The sequence below is a fragment of the Puntigrus tetrazona genome, chromosome 7 (assembly GCF_018831695.1).
Source record: "Puntigrus tetrazona isolate hp1 chromosome 7, ASM1883169v1, whole genome shotgun sequence".
Taxonomy (NCBI): Eukaryota; Metazoa; Chordata; class Actinopteri; order Cypriniformes; family Cyprinidae; genus Puntigrus; species Puntigrus tetrazona.
This window is the reverse complement of record NC_056705.1, coordinates 40216451-40241361: the sequence shown is the minus strand read 5'-3', so window position 1 is coordinate 40241361 and position 24911 is coordinate 40216451. Positions and strand designations below refer to the sequence as shown.

At 38.6% G+C, this 24911-nt stretch overlaps 1 protein-coding gene across 16 annotated transcripts in view; it reads right to left on the bottom strand.

Moving 5' to 3' along the window:
- Positions 1-18423: 18423 nt before the first annotated feature.
- The window catches only part of LOC122348744 (adhesion G protein-coupled receptor L3-like), a 228503-nt gene continuing 222015 nt past the window's right edge, over positions 18424-24911 (bottom strand). For 5 of the 16 annotated variants that reach the window (XM_043244565.1, XM_043244570.1, XM_043244566.1 and 2 more), the window contains 3 exons: positions 23539-23667; positions 21490-21507; positions 18424-20593 (listed from right to left, as the gene is read on the bottom strand). In XM_043244565.1, the coding sequence (XP_043100500.1) occupies positions 19755-20593; positions 21490-21507; positions 23539-23667 (986 nt within the window). In that variant the 3' untranslated portion in view covers positions 18424-19754. Of the gene's footprint in view, positions 20594-21455; positions 21508-23538; positions 23668-24911 lie in introns of all 16 variants that reach the window. The other 11 variants (XM_043244574.1, XM_043244576.1, XM_043244577.1 and 8 more) reach the window with 5 other exon arrangements.

Here is a 24911-nt window from a genome sequence, read left to right as displayed (position 1 = left end):
CACTTTTTTGTATTTATTTTTAGTATTTTTTTAAACAATCTTCTTGTTCACATCAGATTGGAATTTCTCATTGATTTAAGCAAAATGCAAATGCTTTGTGAGCAAACAGTACAGTTGTCTGCAGTTGTGCATATAGTTTTTGTATATTTTATATATATGTTTTTAATGTCTGCTAAATTGGCAAATTACCTATTTTTGTGTATTTGTGGTAGCATAAGAAATATGAAATGTCGATTTTATAAAACCTTAATTTTCTTGGTTGACTGAAAAAAAAAACCCAAAAACAACTAAACATTTTGGTGGCCTTGGTCAAATTCCTGATACAATAACTAGGTTTTGAAGCATGAATAAAATCTTTTGGCTGAGTAACCTCATTTTATAATAAAGATCTGAAGTTCCAGCAAACAGCTGTGACATTTGCACTCACCGTTTAGAGACAGTTTCGAAGTATTTCCCAAAGCAATCGAGTAAAAATTGTAATACAGCGTTATTGATTTCTAGGGTCTTAAGAAATGAAAGAAGCTGTAGCATTTCTGCTGCAAAAAGAAAGGCATTATATAAAAGTAAATAGGTAAATAGTAATAATGTGAATAATTTATTTTGTATTACATTAGCAGTGTTATTCAATTAAGTCATGGAAACTGGAATATTAAGTCAATGAAACACGTTACTGACGTCTCTCATGATTATGAACGTGTTCGGCTGCCTGAAAGGGATGGCTTCGTTTCATTTCATCTTTCTCTGCGCCGGGTCGTGCTGATGTCATTTCCCTGATATGACCTAGCTGTCCATCTGTTATGATCATTTGTATTCAAGCACAAAGTGAGAGCGATCTTTGCCGCAGAATGCGTGTAACGTACTTTTACTGTACTGCATTCATCATAAAATATATGATTTATAATGATATATGGACTATATAATATCCAAGTTCGTGTTTAGATTTTTATCTATATGTATATATCAAAACAAACATCTATACAGTAATAAGTGTAATTTTAAAACCGTTCATAGATTAACAGGAAGTTCCTGTACTATATACAGGGAAAGACAGTAAAAATTATAACCAGATTTACTCTATTTTTACAGTAAAATGCTGTTAATTGTACAGTTCTTATAAATGTATAATTTAGTCAAAAACTGTAAAGTGATAGCCAAGAATTAGAAGAAATGAATGTTATCTGATTTTTGTTTTACTTTAAAGGAAAAGATTCATTGTATCATTATGCAAATTTTACTTTTGAATATTCTCAACATTCTAAAACGAGTAACATTTAAAAATCTGTCGATGCATAAATTACAACGTTTTCAGAACATTATTAAAAGACCAAATGACTCCCAGGAAAGGTTTTATTAACGTTACTGGAAGAACATTCATTTAACTTTGAGAGAAGTGTACCAGAAGAAGCCACACCTGACAGTCACGTGGTGCATTATGGGTAGACCTTGAGATTCCTGACTGTCTCAGACTGATTCTGCTGTCATGGGCATCACACCAGGCGAGACATAAATGATTTAATAATCAAACATGTTGTTATGCTGTAAAATCTGGGTTATGACTTCAGCCTTACATCATTCTGTGCCGAAGACGAACACAAACACACACACACACACACACACACAGAACGGGTTTTTCAGCCTAAACACACGGAGGCTGAACTTTCTTTTTAACGCGTGAAGTATTAGCTCTCGATCTGTTTTTGTCCAAACAAACAGTCCTAAAACTGTCATGTCCTGAAGATAAACCGTTTATGCCGCATTCTTCCGTTATGTCAAAGGCATCTGCTAAACGTATTCAGTGCTTCTTAAAGGATTTTTCTGCACTGTCATTTAAAAATAATTAAAGATCTGTTAGCTTCTATGTTCAGAGATTGTATGATTTCTCAGTATATGCATTTATTTAGGCAATAACTGAGGTCGGTGTACAAAACACACAAACCTGAAGTTTGACATAGCAACACATTTCATATAACACTTTTGCCACATAAGAAGTAAATACCAGTTTTACATCATCCAGGCATGACATGACTATATTAACAGTCAAATCTCAGTGCTTTTGGCCTTTGTATTTTTAGGTTTTAGCAATTGTATCGTTTTTTGTCATTTTTATTATTTTAAATTAGCTTTGGCCATTTTTCATTTTTATTTTAGTATTAGTATTTTAGCTCATCACTTAAAACCAAATAAAATTTGGTATATCTTTGGCAATCAAATTGTTTAAATTATTTATTTATTTATTTTTATTAATTATATTTATAATTTAATTTAATCATTCTCAATACAGTGATGATATTCAACATTATTATAAATGTTTATTATTATTATTTATTATTTTTTTTATTATTTTTTTTTATGAGTTAATCTAATAAAAACTTGTTTAAAACAAGTAGTAATTCTGCCAGTAATTCTCACATTATGCGATTTTGCCTGAAGCAGACTTTTTTTTTTTTTTTTTTTTTCCTGTCAACGTCAGGAATCTTTCCCTGAAAAAAACCATTAAATAAAATATATCTTGCAGTCAATAATGTAATTTTAGAACCCATCTAGATTTCTGTCAGAAGTGAGTCAGTAGTTATGCGAGTCTTTAACCCGTTGTCACGCTTATGACTCAGTTCATTATGAGTTTGATTTGTTCTCCGGTGATGAGACACTGAAAGGATGTCTCACCTGTGACACCTGCAGGGGAAACTCATGAATAATAGATGGAGGTGATCTCACCTTCCCTTTCCAGCGACGCGGCCGCTCACCTGCCGAGAAGCAACGGCTCGTATAAAGGCCCGAGAACAAGGCCATTGCTGCTCAGCGGGACGCGGGCCGAGTGCACGCTTAACTTCCTTTCCGACGGAGTTACATAAACCTAACTCCAGGCCGCCTCCTAAATGAGTTTTACTGCAGAGGAAATTCCATCTCTGGGTGACCCGCGTGAGGTTATATAACACGGGCGCTAAATACAGGCAAGATCGGCAAATGAAGTTAGACGCAGAGCTCGTATTGATCCGAGACACCTACGGACCGACCCGGATCATCAGGGAGAAGATTCACGGCGTCTCACGTCGATCCGTTCGGCTGCCGCGATGAAACGGAGACGAGTGTCCGCGTGGAAACAAAGAGCTGCTGTTTTGATAAATACGAGGAAATCGATTTATTGAAAATGCATCCCTGCGTACGAGCGTTCGAATGTGTTTGCTTGCAGAGCCCTGCCGAAAAAAAACCAACATGTTCTGGTTTCCATGCTGGTTTAAAAGGAATAGCTGGCCCAAAAATGAACACTGCGGCATGTTTCACTCGCCCCCCGAGCCATCCCAGGTGTATATGGCTTTCTTCTTTCAGAGAGCTTTTAAAACAATTATCCCGGCTCTTCTAAGCTCGGCGATGCCGGTGGACGGTAGCCATTATTTTCAATCTCGATGGTTTGGGAGTCTCTACACAAATGAGGTCAAAAAAGAGCATATGTTATAAGAAAACGAATGTGTTTTTGACCTTGCGTGTTTGGGACCGCCAAAACCAAATGAATCTTTCAGAACCCATAACAGGGACACTTTTAAAACGCATGCAGAATTATTGTGGATCACTCATGTCCTGATTTTGCCGAGTTCGACGTGTTCCTAGGTCAACCTCGCCGGGATATGCCAAATATTTCAAATGAGAGCCGTTTTCCGCACCGCACGAAAGCTCGTTTTCAGAGATCTATAAAAAGAAATCCGTCGAGAGTAACTTCTGGCTAAAAAAAACCCCAAATCAATAAATTCAACATTTCCATCCACATATTTTTTCTTTCATAAAAATCCATCTCCTATTGTCTGTCACATTAGTTTTGGTTTGTAAACAGTGCTTGATCTGCGCAGATTCAGACCAGCGTTATTAAGGATCATAGACTGATGTTTTTTAGCTGGAGCGCTGTGGATTACTGTGATGCTTTTATCTGTTTGGACTCATTCTGACGGCACCCATTCACTGCAGAGCATCCACTGGTAAACAAACCAAATCTAAAAACTTTAGATTTCATGCAAATGATAAATGACAGATGTTGGCGTCCGGTTCAAAGAATGCATGCTCCAACCAAGCAACTGCTATTGATGTGATATGGAAGAAATGACTAGCAAAACATCTGCCAAACGTCTACTATATTATAATAATCTGCTGAAGGAAATATTTATCATGTAAAAATATTCTTTTGGATGTTCATAAAAATACTGTTCCTTTTTGTAAATAAATAAAACCTGAATATACAGATACACAATATTAAAGAATGAATAAAAATGACAAAAACACACAACATCAATTACTAAAATGTTAACTAAATTAAAAATAAATGTTGTCAATGAAAACAGAATATAACACCAAATTTGAACAAAAACGCCAAACATAAGTGACGGTAAAATATTATTCTGGCAGACACAAACCTTGACCCTGTGGTCAAACTACTGTACATATACTGTATTAAAAATATTAAAAAGAAAAGGAAAGACAAACAGACAGACACAAAAGCACATCAATGCTCATTTTCAAGAAATAATTCCACTTCCTGTCAAACTATTTCACACATTTTTTCCCCGCGAACTTCATGAGTCTTTTTAATGTCTTTTTAATGGCTGGTCTTCATTAATATCTCAGAACAGTTACGCCACCCTCACATTTCTGACTTTATGCCCTGCAGAAATATGAAAAGGGAGTTTTTAATTCAGAATTGTCTTCATGTGAAGTGCTGTGTATTCAAGTCATTGTCAGATTTTTATAAGTATTTCTCAAGAGTGAGATTACTAGGACGCCTGTGGGGTGGACGGCCGCTCAACTGCAATGAGAAGCAATTCAAATGCATGTTTAATTTTGGCAGGGATTAATTATTTCAAGTCACAACTGGGAATTTCGTGTTGCTTTTGTGTTACTTTTAATATGAATCCTGCATTCTGAAAGGACTTAATAATTTGTGCGTACAGAAACCGCAGGATCTCCTTTGATTCGACATCGGCTCTCGTATTCACAAATGAACTACATCAGAACTCCAACTCTAGAAAACAAACACACACACACACACACACACACACACACACACACGCCGTTTACTTTTACAGTGTGTTTGAGAGCCGCCGTCGGCAGGAGCTCACTGTAAAACTCATCAGTAATTGGCCACATGGCTGACATTTGTTCGTGGCTGTAATAGACATACAATCAGTTTTATTAAAAAGTACTTGAAAGTTCAATTCAGAAACGTCAAAAACTAAACCATGCTTAAAAAAAAAAGAAGTTTGTTTAACATCAAATAATAATTCTTCCCCAAAAGTAACTTCATCCTTAAACCTGGGTGAAACCTGTGAGACTTTTCTTTTTCTGTTGAGCGTAAAGGTTTTTAGGAGAACGTAAATAGTACTTTAGTACGGTCTAGGTTTGTCTTGCGGGCTAAAATCATTTTACGAAATTCATGTAGAAGTGAAATGTTAAAAAAAAAGTCAGCAAATATGTCATTTAGCCCAATAATAAAAAACTAAACAATAAAATAAAGCGCATTCAACGTTTCCTTGTCTCCCTTTACTGGGCAGTCTTCGGTGAAACTCATTCAACTTCCTACAAGGAGGGAGAAAAAAAAAAATCGCAGAAAACGTAAAACTATGATAACTAGCATTTGGTTGAGATTTTTCTCACGCAGTGTAAACTCCAAATATAGCATAACCGCCTATCATCTAAAAATAACCGTTAATTATAGCGTAAAAACACAACTACTGGCCAAAACTGCTGTAATTTCCTCAACTTTCTGGAGCGTGTGCTTGAGAGGAACAGAAATGGACGATTGGTTGTTTGGAGCCATCGGCTTCGCCTCCATGTTCCTCGGCTCCTATGGAAGCCAATGGGAGCGTGACAACTCCGTTTCCAAACGGCTACTACTCGTCTACATTTAAATTAATCATTCGGTCCAATGCCCTCATTGCGTACATGTTTGAGCGTTTTTAAAACATGTAATTACAATCTGTAAGTAATTACATTTAGGATTACACCGTTGACCCATACAGTACTTTACACCTTAAACCTACCCAAACCACAAAAACACTACCCGTATCACATCTCGGGGTACTTTGCGATGCAATATGGCCGCAGTGCGTATTATACATACATAAATAAGCACAGAGTCACCTAATATAAAGAGCGACTGCCGTATTGATGCACAGCACAGTACTGTAAACATCACAGCGCATTCTCAAGTATCTAACGTCTTTATTAAATGATAAGACATGATACAAGTATAAGAGATAGCGCACTGATATGCAGGAGAAGCGTATTAATTTTTAATTAGAGTATTGGCTTTAAAGCTATTTGTTTTGATAGCTTTAAAGCGCCTGTCGGATTCAGAACAGCATTACCCGGCTGAGCACGTCGTCCGGAGGGGCTTATTGACGACAGCGTGATGTTATTTCGCGTGTCTGCCTGCTTATTCATCTCAGTATTGACCGCGCGCGTTCATTTAAATGGAGTTTGTCCGTTTTAACATGTCGTCATATTTTTCAGTCTGCTCGCGTCGGCGATGCTGACCGCATATCGATATCAGCGTTCAGCTATAACCGCCTGCTGGCTCGTTCACGGAGAGAATGGATGGCCCCCCAGACTCAGCGCAGGGCCAAAGAAAACCAATGGGGTGTCGGGTCAGCCTGTCGAGAACTCGTCCGGCTCATACGTCAAGAAAATAGAAAGAAATGAGAAGTTAGAGAAAACAAAGCCTAGAGAATCGAAAGTACGATAGCTTAAAGGGCTACAGTTTACGCTAGGTTTTGTACAGTCATTAAAATACTGTTAAATGTACAGTTATTGGAAGTTAATCAGTAATAATTTACAGTGAGAAATCTAAATTGGATACGTCGACTTTTAAATATTTTTCTCTCTCTTTCTCTTGTCAGTTATCTACAGGTTTGATGCATTTTGAGTTGTTTAGTGGTTTTTTATATGCATTATTTTAATGATATTTGTTCATATGATAGAGTTTTGCATTTTACATGTATAACACTTTGCTCATTGTGTTTTACTGGTGATTGTCACCAGTAATATAAATAATATAAATAAACACATTTATGCTGTAAATTTAAGTTAAATCAATAAATGGCATAATATGCTGCTCCAGAGGTTTTTTTTTTTTTTTGTATGTTTATTATTCTACCTTTTACTTTTTTTATTTTTAAACCATAATGTTTTGTTTGAATGCAAAATGCAGCCCTGGGTTCAAAACATCCCAAACACATTTCAGAAGCAAACATTTGCAAACGCATTCATCATAGTGATAGAATTCTGTGCGTTACAGAGGGAATTTTATGAAAGCAGATGTGCAAGCAGATGGAAAAAAAAAAAAAAAAAATGATTACACTTAAATGCATTTCCCCAACCACACCTCATAGTTTCTAATCGTACGTATTTTGTGATATCAATGCATCTGAAAATACCAAAACATGACAAATAAACAAACAAACTTAAATAAATCACTAAAAAAGTAAAAAAAAAAAAAAAAAAAAAAAAAAAAAAAAAAATTGTGGCAAAAATAATTTGTAGGGAAATGTCATGAAAACAACAAACAAATAATACATTTTAAATGTAAAACATGTGATAAACTATTACGTATTGTTCTTTCATTTTGAGGGGTGGAAATTAATCCTGTCTCACAGGCCAGAGGTGTGTGTGTGTGTGTGTGTGTGTGTGTGTGTGTGTGCGCATTTAGTGAAGAACAAAGAGCTATATGATGTGTGTGAGGTTCTTTATTTTTTAGACAGTTCATGTACTCTAGTATGTGTGTGTGTGTGTGTGTGTGTGTGTGTGTGTGTGTGTGTGTGTCTCTGCACCATCAAAACACTCATATACAGTCGAGACAGACGTTTAAGAGCTGCTGTCGCTCCGAAACCCTTTTCTCAAGGCATTTTTAGACCCGCAGAGCAGCCTTTCACAGGTGTGAACAGATCTTTGAAAAAAAAAAAAAAAAAAAAAAAGACTTAAATCTGTTTTTCTCTGCGACGCTCTGAAAACTCGAGACATTGAGAATTTCTTTAGAAAGAAGCTGCCGTAAAACCGTCTGATAAATATGCATGCAAACTTTCAGTGGTCTCTGGGGAAGATTGAAATCCTGCTGTAGTCTTTGAGTCGTGACAGTCACATGTCGTTGTTTCATCAAGCTTCTGCAAACGCCATCGGTCGAGAACATCAGTCGGAAAACGAGAAACCTCAGATGTGCCAAAACAAAACACGTCCGGCCATTTAAAATGGGAGGATTGGAAGATCTCTTGATCTCGCATCAAATATTTATGCTGTTTAATTTATAAGAAGCGAGTGCAAAGCTCAATCTATTATTAAAGACGGAGATCACTGAATTTTTACATGTTCTGAAGACAATGTTGTCAATGCAAAACACTGAGATACCAGTTTGTACATGATTAATTCAGGAGCTGTTTATTGTCTGATGGTTCAGAAACCACAAGGAAACATTCAGATACACAGCATTTCAAAATATTGCCTTGAAATGTATGAAAAAGTAATTATGAGTTTTCCGGCTGCTGTTCCGTAACCGTAATAACAACCTTTCATTACAGAAACATTACACCGTGACAGCCATAAAGTCAAATCTGTGCCATTTGTCATCACAACATAGTGGTTACGGCGTAGCTCCGCTGTGGATCAGTAGTTGATAAACAGTTGCTCGGGTTTTTTTGGTTTTTATTTCTTGTATATGGTCAAACAGGTAGCGGTTTATTAAAAGCTATTACAACAGCTATGGATGAAGAATGAAAACTCAAATTCATTTTGTGCAAAACATTAATAAAAATGTTATATGAAAATAAATACGGCAAAGCAGTAATTACATTGTAGCAACCAGAAAAAAAAAAACAATTGCATTGTAACATTGTCAGAAAACTAGCAAAAGCATTGATAAAAATACCAAATGAATCTCTCTCTCTCTGATTTATTGTCAGTGTAACTTTATGACGATAATGTCAGTTTGTAAGCAAAAATCACAGATACAATGTTTGAATCAAATCATATTATAAATTGAATAACTAAGCGACACTACCACCATTTCTGAGTTATAAAAAAAGAACTATATAGCTTGATATACTGAATTCTGTAACACCCATGCAGTACATTATTTTGCCGTTTTTTCGTGAATGTACAGACTTCTGATTCATTAACCGTTCTAATAACTAGAAGAACAACTAATTAAACTACAAACCAGAGCTTATATGCATCACATTAACAATGCATCACAATAATATGATAAGAAACAGCAGCTTCCTTGTCAATCGGCACTAGTTGTTTTCGTGCATCTAAAACAGTTAGAATATTTGAGAACACGACGCTTTACATGAAGATCTTGTAAAAGCAGATTATGCAAAAAACATCAGTTATGCGGAGCTGAACTGGGCGTGTTTTATGCAAATGTAATCGCTGGCATTAAAACGAGGTAAGAACAAACGAGTGTGCGTTACGCATCTGCATGAGGACGTCTTCTTCTCACACTCTTTAGTAAACTGTACATATTTATTGGTGAACGAGGGCCATGACTTATTCAGCAGCCTTTCTGGGTGGAAACGTCTGTAGGTTTCCCTCAGTAAATAAATGATGAGCTGGAGTTTGTGAAGTGCTGTGTAATGCTGTGGCCTCAGGATCTCTACCTAGGGCACTAGACAGACTGCTCCCTAACGTAAGACATGCCTGCCAATACTTGCCCCCTTGGCTTTTTGTTGTACTTATCGCGCCGTTTGGTTAGCAGCTTGCTAAGCACAAACTCTAAAGAAATAGCGAATTCAATTTTGCAGTTTTTTTTTACTCTTATGCAGATATCAGCCAATTAATTTCTTTTTGCACCATTTTATTTTCAGTATTTAAAAGGAATACTTGACCCATTTGCGGAAAATGTGCTCACCATCAGGCCATCCAAGATATAGATGGGTTTGGTTTGTAAATAAGCTTGTTTCCTGATTGGAAGAGATTTGGAGAACTGTAGCATTGCATCTGTGCCTCTGCAGTGAATGGGTGCCGTCAGAAAGAGTCCAATAATCCATCGGAGAAGACAAAAGCTGCATGTTTGTGAGAAAATAAAAAAAATGCATGATTTAAGACATTTTTAACTTCAAACTGTTGCTTTAGGATAAAATATCCACAGTAAAGCTCCAGTGGAAAAAGTGGTCTGAATCAGAAAGCAATGTACCATCTGCTAAACCCTGTACTCTCGGTTGATCAACCCAATCCTTTCTCAGGCGAGGTATGCTGGTCCCAGAAAACACATCCGGGGGTCAGTTCATTCAACACAGAGTACGTTCCTTGTTAACACACAAGACATTCTCACCAGATTACTTCTCTAGTGAACCGTCCAAGGAATGTCCGGCCGACCAAAATTACCCCAAGAGCGAAGCGATGACTCACCCAAGAGGTCACAAAAGACCCCACAACACCCAAAGAACTGCAGGCCTCACATGCTTCAGTTAAGGTCAGTGTTCATGACTCCACCGTAAGAAAGAGACTGGGCGAAAATGGCCTGCATGGCAGAGTTTCAAGACGAAAACCGCTGCTGAGCAAAAAGAACAAAAAGGATTGCCTCAGTTTTGCCAGAAAACCTCTTGATGATCCCCAAGACGTTTGGGAAATTACTCCACTACATCTGGAGTAAAAGTACCACAGCATTTCAGAAAAAGAGCATCATACCAGCAGTAAAATAAGGTGGTGGTGTTGGTGTGAAGGTCTGGGGCTGTTAGCTGCTTCAGGGCCTGGAAGACTTGCTGTGATAAATGGAACCAAAAAATCATGAAGGACTATGTCCAGCCATCTGTTTGTGACCTCAAGCTGAAACCAACTTGGGTTCTGCAGCAGGACAACGGTCCAAAACACACCAGCAAGTCCACCTCTGAATGACTGAAGAAAAACAATGAAGACTTTGGAGTGACTGATCTGAATCCTGTTGAGATGCCGTGGCATGACTTTAAAAAGGCGGTTGATGCTCTCAAACACTTCGATGTGGCCGAATTACAACAATTCTGCAAAGAATTCCTCCAGAGCGCTGTACCAGACTCACTGTAAGTTATCGCTTACGCTTTATTCACGGTGTTTGCTGCTAAGGGTGGCCCAAACAGTTATTAGGTTTAGGGGGGGGGGCAAATACTTTTTCACACAGGGCCGTATGGGTTTGGTTTTTGTTTTAACATGCAGGTTATCTGCTTACTTGCTCATAAACATGACAGTACGTCACATGCTCCATCGTGACGTTATTATCAGCTGTTTGGACTCTCATTCTGACGGCACCCATTCACCGCAGAGACACGGACGCAATGCTACATTCGAAGAAACAAACTCATCCTAATCTCAGAGGATGAGCTCGTTTTCATTTCGGTGAGCCATTCCTTTAATCACTCCTGTAGTTTTCATCCAAGTTTTGCAGCACAACAACAACAACAACAATACGGCACGCAGACACGCTCACGTATAACACATTACATCAAATTAACTCGCAGCTAACGCTGGTGTTTTTAACTCCGTAACATGACTCTCATTACTGTAACGTTCATGCTGATTAAATTTCTGGTGTTTTGTTCGCCCGCAGACATGAGCTCTCTTATTAGTGCATTTCTAAATGAAAAGAAAATTTGAAGCTGAAATTAAGGGTCATGATTATCAGACAACCAGAAATTAGTCTGTTATGAGCATTTAAAGCTGATGCTCGACGTCCTTTCAGCGTCTAATGATCATATTCAGCTTAACTGACAGATACAGACAGGAGATTTAGAAATTTTATTGAACAATGTAGTAGTAGTAGTAACAAATTGTTATTGTTATTAATAATAATTCTATTAGTTGTTTTATTTATGCCTTTCCAGTTTAGTAGTAGAATTAAGTCTGCTTTGCTGTTATTGTTGATATAACATAGGATTATAATATATGTATTTTGCTGCATTTTATTTATGCATGCATGCACTTTTAAGAAATCTTATTAATGCATTTGTTTTGTTTTTTTAAGAGGAACTATATGCATTTCAACAGAATGCACTAGCATTTACAATATTAAATTTTTTTTTTCTGCGCTGGAAGGACGCGAGGAAATGACGAGCTTCTTCAGTCTTCAGCAGCACATAAACTCAACTACTCATTTATACTAATCTTAACGAGGGACGGACAGGTGCGGGGAATCAACTAACCAGACGAGAACAGGAACATGACCAAATAAGGGAGCGTTTGGTCACAGCCATACCTCAGAGCGGTCTTCTGAGGGCCTGTGAACGTTGTTGGGATCAAGGCAACGGATGCCTGCCTTTCTGCGCCTTCATTTAAAGAGCAAGACGCAGGCAAACCCGTGTCTTTAATTAGCATTCGCTGATGAAGTTAATTCTCACTTATCCCTTGTCTAGACCGTGAACGATTGCTGAGTTCAGTCAGATTGTGTTTGTCTGATTTCGATGAAGATCAGAGTGACTTCTGCTCGTTTCTAACCTTCAGACTCCTCAGAAGGAGCGATCACACGCCAGCCCTCGTTTACATAATCGCTTGTTGCCGTTCTCTGCGACACAATAAAAAAATATACTTAAATATACATAAAAGCAGTGCGTAGAGAGGCACCATAACGCTAGTTTATATTTTACAAAATTTTAATGCTGAGAAGAATAAAAGACAAGAACGGTGTGCTGGTTCTGAACAACATGAAGGTGAATAAATGATGACGGTATTTTTATTTTGGGGTGAAATCACGATACGCCACTGCAACGGTGTCTCAAATATTATTTATTTTACAATTTATAAAACAACACAATATCAAAAAAAAAAGTAAGAAATAGTGTGACGACATGGTCCCTGTCGACTGTGTTACATAACAATTAAATAAGAATCATTTACATACAATAAATAGGCTGCTACAATAATGCATACACATTTTACAATAAAAATCTCATAAAAATCTAAATCTTCACATTACTTTTTAGTTGATTTCACTAGATTTTACTGTAATACTGTAAAAAAAGTAATGCAACTGCTTTATTTAAATAAAAAGGCAATAAAAGAAAATATTAATTTTATAATAAAAAACATAATAATAATTAAAACAAATTTGACAGTTATCTATTTTTAGAATTGGGGTGTTAAATGTACTTTAATACAGCCTACTATTATATAGTTTACTATGCTACTACTAATAATATTGATAATAGTAAATATTCACCTGATCATGTTTGGGTGATCATTGAAACTAAAACTAATATTGCAACTCAATAAAAAAAAAAAAAAATATATATATATATATATATATATATATATATATATATATATATATATATATATTTTTTTTTTTTTGTAATGTTAGTTTGAAAAAACTTTCTTTGAAAACTTACAAAAAAATACTTGGAAAAAAAGACACATACATAATTATAAATATATAAAACTACAAAAATTACAAAACACACAGCAAAACTGCCATAAGTTCAAAACATAATCAAAGCAGAAAATATAAAAACCAGCACCGACGGAAAATATTATTGAACTACACCGGTATCTCAGTGACACGAAAATAATGTCATAAACAGCACAGCATTGGGGTTTTTGGCGCTTTGAAAGATTTCAATTATTTTTAGCGTGAAACATAAGTGTGTGATAAACGCTGCGGCGGGGAGACGAGGGTCTGTCCTTCAGCTCGGAGGAGCTCCTGTGATGATTAGATGATGTTATCTGTGTTTGGTCTTCAGCTGCAGTTCAGGCCGTCTTCATATATTTAATTAAAATGCCATCGGCCAGTAGAAAGGCCAGTTATCTAACACAGACGCCTCTCTGCCCTCTAATTCAAAGATTATCTGCTGTGATTGGCGTCTGGATGTTGAGATGGAGTGAGTGGAGAAAAGGAACATGTGGTGAAATGACCTGACACACACACACACACACACACACACACACGCACCGCTGTCACCTGACCGCTCCATTTCCATGGCAACTATCGGGCGAACAGCATCTCTGATGAACAGCTGTGGTCCTCGCTGGAATGTAGGATGTATGTCTGTCGTCCTCCGATGCAGGCCAGGGCTTTATCTATCCGCAGATGCACAGATTATTCACCGTATTTCCCAGGAGCCCTACACACTTGACTTGACTCCACACTTTTATTGCAGTGAGATACAATGCAGCGTTTAGGCGAGAACATGGGAGGCTAAAAAAGGGTCATGAATGCGAATTAAATGAACCGTCAGATAATTATTTGTGTGACTTTTATTGGGCAAGGATGCATTAAACGGATCAAAAGTGACCTTTCTGCGTCAAATGAATAGCTATTTTGAACGTTCTGTTCATCTGTGAATCCTGAAAAATAAAATGCGTGCAGCGCAACCGTTTCCACGTCGATAACAATCAGAAATGTTTCTCGAGCAGTAAATCGGTGCATTAGAATGATTTCTGAAGGATGGCGAGACACTGAGGACTACAGTAAAATTTTACTGTATTTTTGATCAAATAATTGCAGCCTTGGTGACAAGAAGAGACATAAACATTTCTTTTCCTTCTTAGACAAGATACTCGACGTATTACCTGTAAAAGTGAGATGAAGATCTCTCAGAAATGAAGGTAGGGGCGGCGTCTTTTAAAAAAGGTACACTTTTGTACTTTTTTGTTCTAATATGCACCTTGTTGAAGTTCAGGTACAAACTTGTACCTTTTGAAAGTGTGTTATGCACGAATCCCAGCAAATAAATGACTATTATTTTGATAACAAAACCTTTTTTTGGCTAACATTTGCAGAAGCAGGTGTGCGGACATGGAAAATGATCCCCTCGCACCTGCAGAACCAGCTCCAGCGCGCCATCATTTATTATTTCTTTTCTTCTCTAACAGTCAAACATCAGTAAGAGCAGCAAGATCTCAAGACTTTACTAAAACTAAAACAAAAAAGACCATTAAAAATCACTGTAGGTGATTGAAATCAATCATCAGGTGAAAAACTAAATTAAGTGTAAAAACTTAAAAACCTTTCTAAGCAATGTAAATAAAATAATATTAAAATAATATTCTATTTAATTTTGTAAAGAAAAAGAAGATATTTTAGGATTTTACAAAAGCTACAAAACGTTTAGAAGCACATTAAAGTGATAATTGAAAATATAATAATATAAGTAAATAAAAAACATTAGGAAAGAAATATGAATATAAATATGAAAAAGGTACAAAAATAGTAATAGGAATACTTATATAAATAAATAGTAAATAAATAAAAGTTCATAATAAAATGACCAAAATATAAGCTAATTCAAGATGTGAAGAAAAGCTAATTAGAAATTAAAAATAAATAACAAAACAAAACTACTACAAATTTTAACTAAAATTACGAGAACATAAAATATGAAAATAAATGCAATTCAGTAATAGTAATAAAAAGCTCAAATCCTCTTTATTTAACTGCTCTAGCGAGCAAAGAGCCACCAAGCAGTTACACATCAAATAAAGTTTTTATTTTGTATTTCTGCAATACATTTTTGAACAATGTTGGTCAAATTAACACAAAGGGAGCAACTATTTTCTTTTTAAAAAGGAACATATATTTTAATTTATATATTCTTTAGTGTCATTTTTTTTTGCAGTCGTTTCTGGATTTTTCATCAGGAGCTGGTTCTGGATAAAACAATGACATCTTTATAAAGAGGCTAAGGTTGTTTTAACGTGACCTTCATACGATGTTCATTAAATAAAAATCACTGTGTGGAAGATTAAGATCCAGAGAGCTGAGGAAACACTTCTGATGTTCTGCTCCGAGACACACGGCTGAATGTGAACTGATCCAGACCTGTGCAGTGTGTGTGTGTGTGTGTGTGTGTGTGTGTGTGTGTGTGTGTGTGTGTGTGTGTGTGTGTGTGTGTGTGTGTGTGTGTGTGTGTGTGTCTGTGTGTGTGTGTGTGTGTGTAGCCTGTGTGTGTGTGTGTGTGTAGTGTGTGTGTGTGTGTGTGACTTAATAATGTGAAGTGTGTGTGTGTGTGTGTGTGTGTGTGTGTGTGTGTGTGTGTTAGCGTGATCTGAGCTGCTGTGTAAGCATGATAGCCTTTCATTAACTCAATGACTCAAACCAATCAAACTGATTTGTGTGTAAGTGCAACACATTTCATTAACTCAAACACACACACACTGATTCACACACACACACACACACACACACGATCAGCCAGATCTCATCTCTTCATTACATCAACAAACAGTTTTAAAAATGCATTTGGGTCCACTCTGAAGAAATGCAATAAAATCTCAAAAAAAAAGGTTGTTAACAGTTAAACAGTTTCTAAGAAGGAAATAAACTTTAAAATTCATAATATGTCATTTATCTACTTGTGTATTTAGATTATTTACAAGTATTTTTGTGGAGATAAAGTGATTTAATAAAATGTTAAATGTTCATTCGGTGTCCAAACACCTTTATTAAATGATCTGTTAGGTTATATTAGTCTCAAAGCATCTGTCTGCCTTTAGAGACGAACTACTACGGCTTCACTCTTTTCATCTGAAAGTGGATTTATTTTGTTTAAAATCTAGGTCTCGCAAGTTTGGACCGTTTTTGAGCAATCATAAGTTATATAAAAGCATAAATATCTATAAATATATCAAAATAAATATATATAAAAATGACTTCAGTTAATTCCAGTGGGTTTAATACCGGTATGTCTTATTATATAATAATATATTTTAAAAAGTTTAAAAATATAATCTCCTGCATCATAGTTTGTGTGTGTGTGTAATTTTAAAGGACCAATAATTTCCCAATTTTAAGGTATTTAATTTATTACAAAATTTCCCAATTTTTTTTGTAATAATACGATAATATTCAAAACGTTATTCTTTTTTACAATTTTTAAAGGAAGTTTCCGATCAGATAATACTAGACTGTTAAAAAGAGAGAAAAAAAAATTGTTAAAACAAACCTGGAAAGTGAAAGCAGTCTACACATTTTAAATACACTACCAGGATTAAATAAATGCTTTCAAAAATTAAAAAACATCACGATGAAATAAACACTTTTCGAGCCACATTAGCGCTTGTGTTTCGAAAAGGTAACATTCGTTGATTTATTCCTGTATAAATGAGGGCGAATAACTGATAGCAGAATTTATTTTGGATGAATTATTCCTTTAAAAGAGTCTAACAGACTGTTTTTTTGCAGTGGCTGCGCTGCTTTTTCTCAACAAACCCATCAAACGTGAATACTTCAGCGCAGAAGTGCCACAAGCACCAATCGAACGTCCCTGAAAGATGTTTTAATGTTTGATTGTACCTCAAGCATTTCAAGGATTCATCTATAACTCAATAAAAGTAATTTCAAAAGATGTTCCTCATTGTTCCGTGTGGAGCTGAAGAAGAACTCCGTATCCATGGCAACCTGTCATCCCGGTTCCCCGCATCTTTTAATTTCCTTAAAGAGCACTGGGTTTCAAAACATACTTTCGCCGTTTTGCTTATCTGACAGAACCGATTGAAATTTAAAACCCGTCCTCATGAAGGATAATAAATCTCATTAAGCAGCCAGGCATTAGACGTTCACAGACTCCACACACACACACACACACACACACACACACACACACACACACACACACACAGACACACACACACACACACACACACACACACACACACACACACACACACACACACACACACACACACACACACACACACACACACACACACACACACACACACACACACACACACACACACACACACACACACACACACACACACACACACACACACACACACACACACACACACACACACACACACACACACACACACACACACACACACACAGACACACACACACACACACACACACACACACATCTACACACTTCAGTGGTTGTTTGTCATACGCTGTGACGTTACAGAATTAGGGTTTAACTTACCGTTTCTGCTCTATTTTTTTAACAGTATATACATCGTTTCTGCGTTTTGGGTCTGCGTAACTTCAAAAAAAGTGTGAAAATCACGTTTTAATTCGTTTTTTTCTTTGCGTCGCCAATAGTACTGCTGTTATGCAGTCACACCAAGTTTTTCCTTTACATGTAATTTGTTCGGTTATGACTGAAAAGAAGAGTGACCGTTTTCGAACGGCACAACACCACTGGGAAATCTTGCGTGCTTGTACAACTCTATTAAATCAATCTCAGTTGCACTTAAATGTAAATGCGAATAGTGATCCGAAGGTGCCCTCATTAGAGCTCATTATCGAATTAAGTAATATTGGAGAATTTAATTCTGAAGCGATTAATCTTCAGTGTTATTATGAAGTAAATGTTAATTCGATTTTTGGCCAAAACTGTCATTAGCAGCACGCAGCGCATCACATTTATACTAAAATCACAATCAAATCTTTATCATATTACTCTTTCATACTATTTCTACCGCGTACGTAACACATGGAGCCCCTAATTAACACAAAACGCACACAGCCAGCCAGCGCTCTCGGCTTCACTCTGTCAGTCATTTATTTGTTGGCAAACAAGTTTCACTGTTACAACAAATATTAGTGAGAGGTCATTCAACCACAGGAGAAAAAAAGATAAAAGAATAAATAAAATCATATTTGTAATGCTTAGAAAAAAAAAAATTGAATATGTGCCACATTCATTTTAGCCATTTTTGCAGAATAGTTTGTACGTTTTCCCTCAGTGAAATAAATAAGCCATTCATTCACCGCCAGAAAAAAAATAAAAATAAAAATAAAAATTCGATGAAAGGAAAAAGAAGGTGCAGCTAAATCACGCGAGAACGACCTCCGTTGATCATATACCACGATACTCCTCATATCTCTGCTCCAAAAAAGCAACATGTTTTCAATATCGGGCTTCCTTTCTTCATTCATCCGCAAACCGGTGTTTAAAAATCAAAGAGAACGAGGAAAAATAGCAATTCATTTTCGTCTAGTCTGTCATTTTTGCTCTACTTGCCATTATTCGTACTCAAATGATGACGTGAATATAAAAGATATAATTAAAAAAAAAAACAAAAAAAAGAGCAAGGGATCAAAACCTGTCGTTGAGGACGAGACCATCGGCAGAGAAAGGAAATGATCTGAAATCACCATGGTTACAGAAGCGGAGGGCGTAGGAACAGAATAAGCGCTCTTCTGTGTAACACTAGTGTCTGTACATTTACATAGAAATATTGTAGAATTCTCCGGTATTAGTTCTTCCCCCGCTTCTCGATATTTGTTATTAATACAGCAAAGAACAGAAATGACACTGGTGAAGGCGCCCCGCTTCATATTGTTCTCTGTCGCAGCAAAACGTGCTGCTTTTCACCACGTGAGAAGAAGAAAAATATTTAAAAAGCAAATATGGATACAGAAGGTATTAAAATAGTTTCTCGAGTCACGGACTTGATTGGTGTTTACTAGACGCGCTGAGCTACTAACATTGTTTTTTGGCAGTTATTTGTATTCCTTGGGGGTCGCAGAGAGTAAAAAAACCCTCGAAATCTCACACTCCCCCGCAAGGTTATACAGCAAATCCATTTTCGGGTCTGTTTTCCCTTGAAGTAGAAGTGCACGACCGATAGAATCCAGGGAACGTCAGGTTTCATTCCTCGACGAGCAAGAGTACCCATAATCCTCTCCTGAACGGAATACAAAATCGCCTCCCAAGGTTTGCTGCTGCAGTTCATTTCTCTGTGGACACGGAAAAAGCAAAAGTGAACAACTGCGGACGACGGAACGGTACGGAAACGTAGAAGAGCCAGCGGAGGTCGAGATGTCATTGGGCGAAGGGCGTGAACGCAAGAGGGTCTGGCGCCCTCTATAGGCTGGTGACCATGTGTGCGGTTTCCTGCGGCGTCTCTTCGGGTGAGAGCTCATCTTTGGGCGGGACGATAAAGCCGTCGCTGCTGCCGCGGCCCAGCTGGTAGTAGCTATGCAGCTGGTGCAGATGGTTACGCGAGCCCAAGTTGGGCATGCTCTTATAATACACGTCGTCCGGCTCGCCGCTTCTGGGCAACGTGTGCGTGTCTCCGGCACGGGGCAGCGAGTGTGTGTCGGAGCGCTCGGGGTCGGGCAGCGTGGGCATGCTGGTGTAGAGCGAGTCTCTCTGCGGGGACGGAGTCTCTTCCGTTTGCTCCTCTGTCAGCAGAGGGAAGAAACTCTCGCTGTTTTCTTGCGGAAGGCGCCGTCGCGACGAAGAGGCCGAGCTGAAGGTGGAGGGAACGGGCTGGATGTGGCGCGGTGGCGGAAGCAAGGGAGCGTTGGACTCCTCCCTGATCAGCTCCAGACCCAGACTGTCCTCGTGCGGGAAAGACGCAGAGTCGTCCAGGCCCAGCGCCAGGTTGACGGGCAGCATGGGCGAGTCCTTCGCCCCGCCTCCGTTGCTGACTTCGTTCACCAGCTTGTTCATGAGGTTGCGTCCGTGCTCGGCCGTGCGGTCGTGGTTGTTTAGGTAGGTGGGCAGGTAGTTGGAGGTGAGCTCTTTCAGGATCCGTTTCTCCAGCGTGGTCTCTTTGTGAACGTTGTACGTGCGGTCAATGATTTGCACGCAGTCGCTCATGTAATCGGCACTGGCCAAGCTGTAGCTGTTGCCGTGGTTACCATTCAGTGGTAGAGTATCCATGGCACTTGTATCCCGAGCATTGTTCAGGATTCCCTCTGCAAGACGGAAAGTCAAAGAGAAGAGTAATTAAAATCACTTGCGCCTGGCGCATCTGTACGACCGACATGCAAAACGGCTCGCGGAAACGAAACGAGAAACTGAACCCGAGGCGGACGCTCATTGAGTGCTATTTCGGGCATCTGTTAGATTCGTCAGAGGTTCAAGGCTGACGTCCAGAATTCACTAAACCTTACCTGTCGGACTCATCTATGAATTTGTAACCTTCACCATACATCGAATAACACGCAAATCACGGCAAACACAACAGAAACACGATGCACGAACACGTACACACGACAACACACGACAGCTGATGCACGTAAAAGCTTTCGACAAACCAAATCATGCTGGCCTTTATATAACACTCATATATCATTAGGTACAGAGAGAGCAGCTTCTCCGCCTATAGATTTCCCTATGTTAATTAAATTTTGCATATTATCAGTGTCTTGATGTTGAATTCTTCACGAAAAGAAGCGCGCAAGCGTGGGCTATTAACACACTCCCACACTCGTATAACAAAAACGTGGGAGCACTTTCTGGTTTACTATCTTTTTAGCTGCATCATTTGAGTGTAAACAAATAAAGAGCGTTTGTTTTACTTATCAGCGGCTTAGACAAATATGCAAATTTTAATTGGTGGGGACCAGGGCTGCAAAACACCGAATTGTCCACTCAGCTTCTAATTTAACAAAAGCATCGCTTTGCGTTGAAGAAGAGATGAGAAAATTAGGTTTTTGTTTTAATGAGGTTGAGAGTGCTCTCTGATTAGAATATTGACTAAAACATCTCTTAGCAGAATGGCAGAATTGACTACAGTTTTAAGGAAAGAGTGATAATAACGTTAAGGAAAATTACATTTGGTAAGCAATGTTTAGTTTGACTCCCATACTTGTCTCTCTGTAGGGCTCTTAAAGGACAGCATGGAAAAGGAAAGAGAAAAAGGTACAGGTAAGCATTCACAGTGACCGCTCAAATAGAACATGCACACAGATTAATGAAGCGCAGGTAAACGGTTACGCTCAAAACCTCCTCGTTTCACCTCTCAAATACAGACACACACCCCAGCGTCCCCTTGCAAATCCCAGGACGCGCATGTAAATGCCATAAAATCGTGCTTTAAAGCCCCCTGAATGTCTGGAGGGCACAGAGACGGCTTCTGTCTCCATTAGTGACGTGCTCCACTCCGAACCAGTTCCACGGTTAGACTTCTCTTCGGTAAGAGAGTTATTGATCGGGCTAAAGAGGAACATTAAAAGTGGCCTGGGATCTATTCGTAATTTCGGGGCTTTTATTGATATTAGATTTCAAGGTCGCTACAATGTTGTAAACGCAGATGAAGAGGTTGTTACCCAGCACTCGCCCCTCCCCACTGACGTTGTCCAGAAACGCGTCTGTCTCTAGAGCCTTCTAAATATTTTCAGATGTACGCGTTAGTGGAGGTGGCGGTAACAGGTGGTGACGGGGAGAAAGCAGATCACCGGTGCGACAGACAGACAGAGCGAGATGGAGCGAGACAGCTGCATGCAGAGATGCGTTACTGCTAAGAGGAGAAGCCGGGCCTCCTGCGGGCGTCTCAGCGTGAGAGCGCGGTAGATTCATGTTCGAAAAGAATGCGATAGGCGTATGAAGTGTCGCTTTCAAAAAAGCAGACCCTTTCTCCGTACAGCTCTGAAAAAGCGTTCTCGGTCGAGACGCATCGCGCCAGAGAAAACGTTTAGCATCTGCCCGATCCCTTCTGCGTGAGCATGTCTTCACAAGAGTGGACACGTAAATGCCAGGCAATAATGCGTGTATAAACTCTGATATGCTGTGCTCATACTAAAAGTCCGTGGCTCAATGCAGCATGAGTTCAGGTCTAAGCACTCGTGTGAAGTCTTACCGAGTATTTTGCACGCAAGGAGGCCTTTTACTTTTTTTTGGTTGCATCAGACACGCCGCGGAAGAGTATAAAGACTAGACGTTTCGGTATTGCGATTCAAGTCGCAGTCGCATTTCAGCTCAGTTGTCGTGCTCCTCCTGAAACGCCAGTATTTTGTGTAATTCGTGCAAGCATAGAGTTTACACTCACGCTTGTGCTGAAACGCAGTGGCGAAAATTGCAGCATAAGGGCATGGCGGATTTCTGGCCTGAAGGAGCACTCGAGACACGTGAAAGGACTGTTTTGTCTTGTGATTAAGCGCTGATGCAAGCACAAAATCGCAGTTGCATTTCTCTCTAGGCCGCTTGTCTTGAAATGCCAGGCCTACTGCAAGCGCTGTGTCATGAGCGCATGGCAGATGTCTGAACTGAAGGAACACCCTAGATGTGTGACATCTGAGTATTCGCATTCCAGGAACTGCATGGATGCTGCAACATGCCACAAAAACCGTGTGCAATCTCAGTTGTATCAGACTGGTATTATCTTCAGAAGAGTAGGCTATTTTGTGTTGCGATTCAGCACTGATAAGTGCGGCGTCGCATGTCTGGCTAGACGATAACTTCTCATCCCCAGACTTTTTGGCCTGCAGACGCGCCGTAATGAAGTCTTAGTGAGTGTTTCGCATACAGGAGGCTCTATAATTGTTTTGAGTTGCATCGAGTCTAGTGTGACTGTCCAAACCCATCTGCAGCAGACACATTAGTGCGGCGTGTCTTCAGAGGACCGGGTGATTTGATTTTACTCCGCAATTAGGCACTAATGCATATAAAGATTGAGTCACATTTCTGTCATGCCGCTAAATGTAGCCATCGGTTATTATAATTATTTCAGCTCTATGAGCTCATTTTTCTTTGGGAATTACGTGTTTGTTTGGACCAGACAAAGACAAAGATGATCGCAGACACGTTCAGCTTGAAGCCACATAGCGAAGCCCTTTTTTCCCAACTCACACACACACACACACACACACACACAGAGTTAGTGCACTGGAAGTCAAAGCAACGGAAGAATGCAGCACACCTTGAGCGTTGTACATGCTGAGGGTGGGGTTGTTATAGACGGCTGATTCGCCCAGTAAGGTGTTATAGGGGTTGTTAGAGGCGTGAGCACGCAGCAGAGTGTTTGGGATGAGGTGATTGGCCATGGCACCTGATGCAGCCGCACAGATGGAGAGAAGAACACACAGAGAAGATCAAACAAATGCAGCAACAATGTTAGCATCGTTATCATACAGACGTCTCATCAGCAGCCACAGAAAAAAAACAAAGCAAGAGCATTCAACCAATGTTAGCGTTCTTCAGAGACTCAGATGGCGTATGTGAGCGAGTGCTGCAGTGCATTTTGGAAGAACAGTATCTCTTCATTTTTATCTCCTGACCTTTCCCGAATTAAATGCTTTCTAGAACGTATGGGAAAAGAATGCTGTGTTAAAATCACAATGATTAAATGAATCATATTAATGAGATACTAAGTCTTGATGACATAAAAATCGATTATCACTTGGATTATTGTAATGTAATGTAATAAATGTAACAAGCGTTTGACTTCTTAATTTAGACTAAATCACGTATTACTTTTCATAATTCAGTTCTGACATCTGATTTATCTTTATGCCATATATCTTACAATTTAAATATTATATATATATATAATATTTATACTATTTTTTATATAATTTAGTATTTATATAATAATATTTTTTATTATGTTTTTTTTTTTCACACAGTTTCCTGTCAGTCTCATAATCACATAATCTCACAACCATTACTTTTTTTTGTCATAATAATGATTCATCCAATCATTTTTGTCATTCGGCCGAAAAAGGCTTCCGTACAAAAGAGATTTTTCTTTCGAAAGCATGTAGCGAATCATGTGATACAAACAAAAGTCAGCGTGACGCGGTGAAGAAAGCTCTCCCCGTCAAACCCTGTTTAATATTCAGCGGTGATAAAACGGGACGAATTTACAGACAGAACTTCTCTGAAAGGTTGTTAACATGCGAGCGTGCTTCAGCATTCTGACAGGTCTAGCTCTCCGAGATGTTGTGTCTCGAAAATTCATCCCCTTTAAAGCCCTGCTTTCGTAACAATTTCTCCTCCATCTTCTTCACTTCCAAGACAACTACAGCCGGATTGAGACGGCCTGCTGTGAGCGGTGTCTCTATTATTAAGACCCGCGCAGAATCTCCACGAGTTCCACACCCCTCGAGTTTGTTTATTAAATATCGCAGCTAATTTAATTATGCTTTTAGCTATCAATAAGAATGCGACGCTTTCTGCTCCGCTCGCTTTTTGACCTCGCGGTAGCAAGTCTTGCTATATTACGCCGTCGTACGATACTTTCTATTTGAAGGCCGTGTCCATTATTATCGGTTTATTATGTTGTCGGCTAAT